The 9,910-nt window shown below is 43.8% G+C and overlaps 1 protein-coding gene across 1 annotated transcript; it reads left to right on the top strand.

Moving 5' to 3' along the window:
* The first annotated feature begins 2,989 nt into the window (after positions 1 to 2,989).
* On the top strand, positions 2,990 to 8,474 carry RABIF (RAB interacting factor). The gene is made up of 2 exons (XM_069459460.1): positions 2,990 to 3,115; positions 6,590 to 8,474. The coding sequence occupies exons 1-2, from the start codon at positions 2,990 to 2,992 to the stop codon at positions 6,833 to 6,835; spliced, it is 372 nt and encodes a 123-aa protein (XP_069315561.1). The 3' UTR covers positions 6,836 to 8,474.
* Positions 8,475 to 9,910: the final 1,436 nt, after the last annotated feature.

Below are 9,910 nucleotides of genomic sequence, written 5' to 3' on the forward strand. Positions count from 1 at the left end.
AAAGGGCTGTATATGCAAAGTAACCCCCAAATGCCGAAGGAGCCAAATAACCAAAGAATGAGGCAGACAAATCCACTTTGTTGGTAGAGTGATTTATTGGGGAACTTACGGGCAGTAGCATGGTCTTAGGCATACACAAGACAGGTAGATCTCCGTGCTGTTGCTTCCCAGACCCAAGGCTTATATAAGAAAAGGGTATATGTGCTCTATAGGAATGTGCAGGACACAGTTGACCTTCCAGGAAAAGACTATGCTGTGTACATCATTGCCTGCAATTTGTGTGATAGCATCAAGGTGGTTTTGACCTAAGGACAGGATTTACAGTAAGTCTGTGCTCTTACACAAGGAACAGTAGATAAAGTGGAAATCTTAGAGGCATTCTCTGAAGTGGAGTTAAAGTTAACATGGTGCATTAGCATGCAAAATGGAGTTACTTTAGCTTCCATATTTTTCACTATGGAGATTCTCATCAATAAAATGTTTACCTGAATTTGTCATATTCATAGGTCTGTCTCACACTTGGAGTTACTTAAAAACCAAAGGGAAGAATCAAGAGACCATCTTGAGCTCATTTAGCACCCCCTTGAATTTTAGAATTTCAGTCACCCCCAGTCCCTTTTCCATTTGCTTCAATTTGTGGCACATGATATAAACAGCTATGCAGAAGGCCTGCAAAATTTTAAAATTCTGATGTTCCCGGAGCAAAAGGAAGCAGGAACCACAAGACAAAGTTATTTTCACTAACGGTGCCTGCCTACCTTTCTTTAGTAGATGTCTGCTAATTAAACCACAGCCTATGAAACTTGCTCATTCTATCTCAGGAAGAGATTCAGGGGAAGTTGAGGGAGAGGGAGAGAAGTGGGGGTAAAGGGCTGATGGCTCCTAGGCTGTCTTCAGTGCTGACTTTCGAGTTTCAGACCAAATTCACAAATAATTTCTATACTGCAGCCACAACTGAATATTCTGCAGAAAAGTTAACATGTTGCATTCATAGCTCTTTTTTCGCTCTTTTCCCAATCTTACACACTTTCATCTGTTCACATACATACACAGATTAGGAAGCACCAAATTAGGTGGTTCCTTCTGTGTTTCTAGGAAAGCTATCATTTACCTTGTGTCACCCCCATCACAATACTAATACATCCAATTAGTTTCTAAGTTCTATACAATTTTATCTTTAATTGTTCCAAATCTATTCCCCTATCTTTATTCTTTCTGCTACCAGATAATTCAAGCTTTTATCTCTTGGCTATACTCATGCGGTAATAGCCTCCAGATATCCTTACCTCTACTCTTTTTCCTCTCTTCCAATCTAGCCTCTCCAGTTTGTTCAATCGGTTATCTTTCTAAAACATAGATAGGATCATTACAGTACTACTTAACAGCAGATATTCAGTAAATATTGAGCAGTTAGGCCGCTGTTAAAAATGTCAAATTTGGCTGGGCGTGGTGGCTCAGGCCTGTAATCCTAGCACTCTGGGAGGCCGAGGCGGGTGGATCGCTCGAGGTCAGGAGTTCGAGACCAGCCTGAGCAAGAGCGAGACCCCGTCTCTACTAAAAATAGAAAGAAATTATCTGGCCAACTAAAATATATATAGAAAAAATTAGCCGGGCATGGTGGCACATGCCTGTAGTCCCAGCTACTTGGGAAGCTGAGGCAGTAGGATCGCTTAAGCCCAGGAGTTTGAGGTTGCTGTGAGCTAGGCTGAGGCGACGGCACTCACTCTAGCCCAGGCAACAAAGCAAGACTCTGCCTCAAAAAAAAAAAAGTCAAATTGCTTAGCATGACATTAGACCTATGGTGATCTACTTTTCAAAAATTATTTTATTTTTGCAATTATTTTATTTTTATTTTATGATCTACTTTTCTTGTTATGTTGCCCAAACTAGTCTTGAACTGGTGACCTCAAGGGATCCTGCCTGCGTCAGGCTCCAGAGTAGCTGAGACCACAGGCATGTGCCACTGTGCCCAGCTGTGATTTACCTTTCTGATCTTACCTACCTACCTCTAATACTGCATCTTTCCCCAGTCATAATCTGGTTCAGCCACAAATTTAGTCTGCTAACCATTCCTAAACTTTGTTCTCACCTTTGTTCGTATATAAATACTCCTTTGTTCGTATAGTTAAGTACTACAATAACTAAGAGCAGTGGCTTTAAGCTGCACCTGGATTTATGGGCCCTGGAAAGTTACCTTTTTGATCTTGACTGCCCTCCTGTCGTTTTGTGATGATTTAGTAAGGTTTTGTTTTTATTCTTAGGAGACAGAGTCTTGCTCTGTCGCCCAGGCTGAGTGCAGTGGCACGATCATAGCTCACTGCAACCTCAAACTCCTGGCCTCAGGCACTCCTCCTGCTTTATCTCCCCAAAATGTCGGGATTACAGCCATGCGCCACCGCGCCCAGCCTATTTAATAAATTGCTAAAAGCGCTTCAAAACAATGTTTTGCCGCATCATAAATGGTCACCATGATTAGGACAGAGACCAGCAATTAAAGCTTCCAGGCATTTTTTTCCAGTACCAAAAAAGTACATGCCGTTCGAAGTAGTTTCCTTATAGAAGAAGCTAAGGTAGCCATAACTTGCTGATGGGGAGTCCGACCCAGAGTCTCTTCACATTGCCCCCAGTAATGTCCCCTTTCATTTAGGGGACTAAATTCACATCTCAGAAAACTAAACAGTAAGGTCAACCTTAATGACGTATTTGTTTAGGTCTTAATATTAGTGACCAGCTAGGTAAGGAGATTTGTCACTGGCGCCAGGGAGCAACCCTGTCACAAAGCCGGCCGACACCTACCCTTTCAGGTTAGGCAATGAGTGAAGGCGCCTGCGCGGTAGAGTCCAGAGCGGGGGCAGCGGACGCCTGCGCGGAGAGGGCGTGGTCGTCCTCCCACCCCGCCCCTGTTTAGCCGCGCCAGCGCAGTGGAGAAAGAGCGAGCAGAGGCAGCGCCTGCGCGGTCGTGGCCGAGGAGGCTGTGGCGGTAGCGGCGATGGAACCAGCGGAGCAGCTGAGCGAGTTAGTGTCAGCCGAGGGCCGGAACCGGAAGGCGGTGCTGTGCCAACGTTGCGGCTCCCGGGTGCTGCAGCCAGGGACTGCTCTCTTCTCCCGCCGACAGGTAGGGAGACAGGCGAGGGGCCCTTTACACCCGCGCGCTCTCCCAGAGGGGCTGCGTTGGCAGGAGTCGGGGTCCGGGCTCGTCCATCTCCGGAGACCGCGCCCCTCCCTGCGTGGTCGTCAGGCCCCGCCCCGGGGGCGCGCTCGGCGAAGCTCCGCCCCCGGGGCTGGCCGTGGCGAGCGGGCGGGGGCCGGACCGCAGGAGCCCTTCGGCGCGGTCCCCGCCAGCGCGGCCCTCCGCCGCAGGCCGGGCCGCGGGAGGGCTCCTCGGCGCGTCCCCTGGCCATCTCCCGGGCCGCCGCACTGGGGCTGCAGCTCCGCGCGCACGTGGCGGGGAGGCGCCCCGGGCCCGCTGCTTTCCGCGGCTCTGCGGGCCGGCGAGGCCGGCAGGTGTACTTTTCAGCCGCCGCCCGGATGATGCCCGGGGACGCGTGAGTGTCATTTGATTACCGTCCCACACCAAACCCCCAGACACCATCCTTAATTCACCGTCTCATTTTTGGCAGGCGCCTGTCTGCTCCGCAAAGGAGCCCCAGAAACAACTTTGCTGTAGAGGACGTGACGAAATAATAATTCCTGTAACCTACACACTTTACCGAGGCACTGGAAGCCAAAGGTTTCCAGACGAATCATATCGCAAGTGGGATAGATAGCTGAAGTCCTGGAAATAAATTTCGAAGGAAAACTTAATTTTTTTTCTTCAAGTTAGGAATTTTAATACTCTTCCTACCACCATCACCTCAAGTGAGAAAAATTTTATTTTGGTAAACTTTTATTGTAAGTGTAACATACCCGACAGGAAAGTGCGAAGTAGAATGTCATTTCAACCATGTGCTTATCCTATCACTCAAAATTATTTCTAAAAATATACAGATCGTTTTATTTCGTGTGGTTGAACAGATGGTGAAGTGTAATGTCCCATATAGGAGCAAGAAGCACTTACTTCTCCAAAACAGAGCGCTTTTCCTAAAAGAGGGGGAAAAAAGAAAAAGTATCTTTCTTGTTTTGCGAGGGTTCTGATGAATTTTAGTCTTGAGATTAATGGAGCCCCACCTGTTCTCTTGAAAAGACTTCCAAGGATTGGGAGTGGAGTTCTCAATTTGCTTTACCAAGTTAGTGGCATTATGAAGTAGTGGAGAGAACATGGATCTTGGAACTGAACAGACATGTAACTGAATCCTGACCTAATCGTTCATTAACATTGGAAGAGTGATTTAACCTCCATGAGCTTCAGGTTGCTCATTCTGTAAAATGAAGATGGTGACACAGGGAAGAATTTGTGTGACAGTGTGTAGCACTGTGCCCAGTGCAAGTTAACATAATACAGGTACAGTGACCTTGTGTAGGTTATTCCCATACTCCTTTCCCATGGCAAGGTTTTGTCTACTTTTATGAACTGGCAGAAATTAGGAGACTGTACAGAAGTTTATAGTTTATTTTTAAATTTTCTTTTTGATGTTTTGATACATAGAACGCATAGTGATCAGATAAGGATAATTAGGATATCCATCATCTTGAACAATTTTTAAATTCTTAATTCTTGTTTGATATTTTTAAGGTTTTGGTTTTTTTGTTTTGTTTGTTTTTTTGAGACAGAATCTCACTCTGTTGCCCAGGCTAGAGTGCCATGGTGTCAGCCTAGCTCACAGCAACCTCAAACTCCTGGGCTCAAGTGATCCTCCTGCCTCAGCCTCCCGAGTAGCTGGGACTACAGGCATGTGCCACCATGCCCAGCTAATTTTTTCTATAATATTTTTAGTTGTCCATATAATTTCTTTGCATTTTTAGTAGAGACAGGGGCCTCGCTGTTGCTCAAGCTGGTTTTGAACTCCTGAGCTCCAACGATCCACCCGCCTCGGCCTCCCAGAGTGCTAGGATTACAGGCATGAGCCACCGCGCCCGGCCTCTTGTTTGATATTATTTTAAACTGAGTTTGCCAAAAAATTCTGTGAGCAAATTAAATTATACGTTATGTTTCTTTTTTTCCTTTTCTTTTTTTTTTTTTTTTTTTTGAGACAGAGTCTCACTCTGTTACCTGGACTAGAGTGCCATGGCATCAATCAGCCTAGCTCACAGCAACCTCAAACTCCTGGGCTCAAGTGATCCTCCTGCCTCAGCCTCCCGAGTAGCTGGGACTACAGGCATGTGCCACCATGCCTGGCTAATTTTTTCTATATATTTTTAGTTGTCCAGCTAATTTCTTTCTATCTTTTTTAATAGAGACAGGGATCTCGCTCTTGCTCAGGCTGGTCTGGAACTCCTGAGCTCAAATGATCCGCCCACTTCGGCCTCCCAGAGTGCTAAGATTACAGGCATGAGCCACCACACCCGGCCTATCTGTTCATTCTTTTAATGAATATCTGAGTTCCTGCTCCATACCAGTTACTATTGAAAGCACTAGACATATAGTAATGAACGAAAAGTGTTAGCTCTCTGCTTTCCAGGAACTGATATTCTAGTGGAGGGAGCCATGTGAGAAGTAAGTAGGCCAGTAAATGAATAAGATAATTTCAGAAAAGAAATGATAAGTAAACAAATGGGGGTAGCATGAAGAAACTCCTAGAAGTGATGAATGTATTTGTTACCAAAAGTTCGGCACTTGTCCCTGAGGCCGAACAAAGAGGGAAAGTGAAACAGAAGTTTATCAATTTGCTGGCAAATGAGGAGGATAGTAGACTCTCATCTTAAAGAGCCATCATCCCCCCATAAACAGAAACACAAGGTTTTGAAAGATTTTCAGCTTTCTGCTACTGCTGTTTATAGCATCTCCGGTGAAGATGATCTGACCTCTGTCGGGGTAATTCTGTCAAGCCGTCTCCTGTGGTTTAAGATACTAGATATCAGTTTAAGATACTCTGTTACTGGTCTCAGGCAGGAATGCAGGTTTTAATTCCTCAAAAAGGGTGAGGGGTTTTAAAGAGACAACTCGTAAAACATTTTGCCCTTTTTCATACCCTTCTGTTACATGTTCATTATCTTGTTACATGTGCCAAAGCTTATCAAACTGACACTTTAAATATGTGCAGTTCATATGTCAATTATACCTCAGTAAAGCTCTTTTTTAAAAATACGGTGGGCAAGTAAGGAAAGCTAATTCAGATTGTTTGGTTAGAGAAGACTAAAAAGGTTACATTTGAGCCAAATGCCAAGGAGGAGCTGGCCAGGCCGAGATCTGAGGGCAGAGCAGACTTACGCTGTTTGCGGAAGGGAAGAGCCTGGTGTGTTTAAAGCATGAGGAGCCAGAAAGGAGACTAGGACCATGCAGGGCCCTGTAGACCACGGTAAGGACAGTACCCAGCTGATGCTCCTCTTTCTTGTCTCTTAAGAATCCTAGTCTACAACTTAATGAGAGGGCTGCTCTGTTTTGTAGTTGTCGTTGTTCGGCCAGTGAGTGGTGTAAAGTGCAGGCACGATGCGGGTGAAGACGTGACCGGGCCAGTTCAGCGTTGATGTCCCTGTGTTCTCTCCACTGCAGCTTTTCCTTCCCTCCATGAGAAAGAAGCCAGCGCTGGCTGATGGCAGCAGTCCTGATGGTGATCTCCTGCAGGAGCACTGGCTGGTGGATGACATGTTCATCTTTGAGAATGTGGGCTTCACCAAGGACGTGGGCAACATCAAGTTTCTGGTCTGTGCGGACTGTGAAATTGGACCAATTGGTTGGCATTGCCTAGATGACAAGAACAGTTTCTATGTGGCCTTGGAACGGGTTTCCCATGAGTAACTGAGGGGAAGGGGATTCAGCTCCACCCCCAAATATAAAGCTACTCCCCACAGGGACTGGCATATAACCTGGTATAACTGTTCTGCTGCCTTCATCTCTGTGCTGATACAAACGATGACTACCAGCACGTCCACTTTTCATGCAGAGGGTTATCCTGCTTCCCTAAAGCCTCCAGTCCATGCCTCGTGTTTGGTTGATTTTGCATCCCATTTCCTAATCTCCTTTTCCCCCTGGTTTTGGGCCACTATCGTGCCTCCACAAGCCTCGTCTCAGCCTTGGCCTTGTGCCTAGGCTCTATTTTACCCAGGGCCTCCCTTTTTCCTTGCTCTAGAAGAATAGTATTCAGCCTTTTAGCCATGACAAAAGATGTTCATATGCTGATAGTTAAGACTCTACCTTTTTCTCTCTCATTCAAGAAAGCATACAGATATGTGAGAGTGACTTTGTTGTATAACCTTGTTATCTACAGTCTTCTTTTTTCTAAAAGGAAAGCATTTACAAACTTAGATATTTAAACCACTAATCAGAAACACATTACTTTGGACACATCTCTGACACCATGTTTGAGAGCCTCTGCTCTAGGTTGATGATGACATTCTATTGTGAAGATGAATGTCCCTCTTCCCTTCAAATCTTGATGTGGTTTCTTTTTGTGTTAGCTTCTCATTGCTACAGCCTATAAGCTGAGAACCAGATTTTCAGTCCCATCTGGCAGCCACTCAAGGAAAACTGAGCCCTAGCTGTTTACCCAGGCTCTCTTGGAATCAGAGTGGAGGGCGAAGGATATATGAGGGATCAAAGCCTTTGCCAGATTATATGGGAGTTTATAGGCTTATCTCATCTGGACAGATAACATTCTTCCTTTGTTCTTAGGAAGACTTCTTTGATGGGTACTATCTTCATTTACTGAACCTACTAGGCATGGTCCTCATGGAGTTTTGGTTTAGTTGGAACCTATACCAACTGTCCATCCAAATGCCTCTATTTCTGTAGCTGTGGGGTTGCTCTAACAGTTTGATATGACTAAACTTATCTAAGCCTTCAACATGATTTCCAGTTATCCTGTCGTTTCTCTTCTGAAGTGACTCACCATCTTAGAAGGAATCTGTTTAACCAGATTTCAAGTATCTTCCCGTTAGCCCTACCACTAAGATTCAGGAGGCCTAAAATTGAAATAAGGACTAAATCGAGCCCTTCCCATATGAAGTCCTTTTCCTTGCATCTATTTTCCTTTACCCAAAAACTTTCTAAGGGCTCCCCAGTGAAGTGCAGGCCTTGGGCATAGTTTTCAGTCAACCTATTCCCGTAGAAAGATGACTTTCTTCCCCAGTCAACGTGAACAAGCTCCAGTAGAAAAGGGGGGAACTGTGTTTTCCAGACAAACGGTCAGTTGTATGTGATTATGGTATTTGCAGAAAAAAAAAACTGAGAATTATCCACTCAGGTTAGAAGGAACAAAACCAAGTAGATGCCTCTAGGGGCACGTGGCCCCTCACATCACAAGCCAAAACCTAAGCTAAGCATTTTTTAAAATTAGGCTTTAACTTTTCTTTCTTTTTTTAATCACAGAAATAGTACATGTTCAGATTCAAAAGTGGGTATAAATTTTTTTTCATTATTCATACTTTCACCATCCAGAGATTTCCAATGGTAATGTGGTATATATCCTTCTCGGTGTTTTTCTATGTGTATATATAAACATGTATGGTTTTTTAAAACAAATGTGAGATCCTACTGTACTCTTATACAACTTGCTTTTTTATTTAACAAAATAGGGTGAAATCTTATGTCAGTAGATAACCATCGATGTACACCACTGTCATTAGTATTCCATTGTACCACTGTACTATAATTTATTTAAACAATGCACTATTAGGTTGTCTCTGGTTTCTTATGAACAGTGATACACCGTACAACCTTATAGTTAAATCTGTATCCGCGTTTTTAATTATTTCCTTGGCATACATCATTAGACGTGGAATTACAGGGTATGCATGTTTTCAGAGCTTTGCTGCATTGACACATATTCCTCAAAAAGCTGTGCTAATTTACCCTCGTCCAGCAGTGCAAAAGAGCATTTGTTTCTCTGAACCCTTACTAACACTGGGTATTTATTAAAAAGATTTTTTGCTGTTCCTGTGAATGAATACCTGAAAAACCAGAACAAAAAAAAAAATTTGCCACTTTAATAGAAAATACAGTATCTCATTGTTTTAATTTGCATTTTTTTTATTTCTAATGAAATTTTTATATACTTATTGGTCATTTTTTATATTTTCTTTTTTTAGAATTGCCAAACATTGTTGCCCAAGTAGCCAAAAAATATCAAGTTGCTATTCTGCCTTTCCAGTTTGATTTGAAAAAAATAAAGGCATTTAAACAGTGGAAATGGATTGCTCCATGTCCTTGTGAAGAATATATAATTTGAAAAAGCAGAGGAGACCTGAAACCCGGACCTTAGGGTTTAGCTTGAGGTTCGTCAGCTAATTGACTAGTCTGCCGTAAAATGCAAATGTCATTTGTTCATTCCCCTCACACATAACAGGCTGTCAGTCAGTACTCGTGAATCAGCTCATTGCTGTTTGCAGTAGGTAACCAGTGCTTGCTGCTAGGAGTATAGAAACCTGCAGTTTTTATTAGGGAGGGTAATTGATTTTGCCAAGGCCTAATTTTTCCTACAAAATTGTCTTTAAAAAAAAAAAAAACCACACAGAAACAAAGATAGATGATAGTGTCCTGACATTTCACATATTACCATGTCCTGTATGATGCTACTCAAGTAACTCTACCATATAACCAATGAGTTCTGTTCCTGGTGATGGTGGATAGGTCACTTGGCCTGGCCATCTCACTGAGGGCAATTGAAAAGGCTGGACGAAATACTTTAAAGATCTGTGTGAAGGCATCAGAGAACCATGATAACATGTTAGGCGCCACTGTCCTCCTAGGGACATTTGCCAAATTGGAAGCATTTGAGAGGCTGCTCAGTTATTTTGACCGCCTGACAAAAGTAGGGGACAGGGCCTGGCAAAGCGTAGCTGACTTGGTGGTATCCCTCGCTTTGGGTTGAAGCCC

Source organism: Eulemur rufifrons, chromosome 27 (assembly GCF_041146395.1).
Source record: "Eulemur rufifrons isolate Redbay chromosome 27, OSU_ERuf_1, whole genome shotgun sequence".
NCBI lineage: Eukaryota > Metazoa > Chordata > Mammalia > Primates > Lemuridae > Eulemur > Eulemur rufifrons.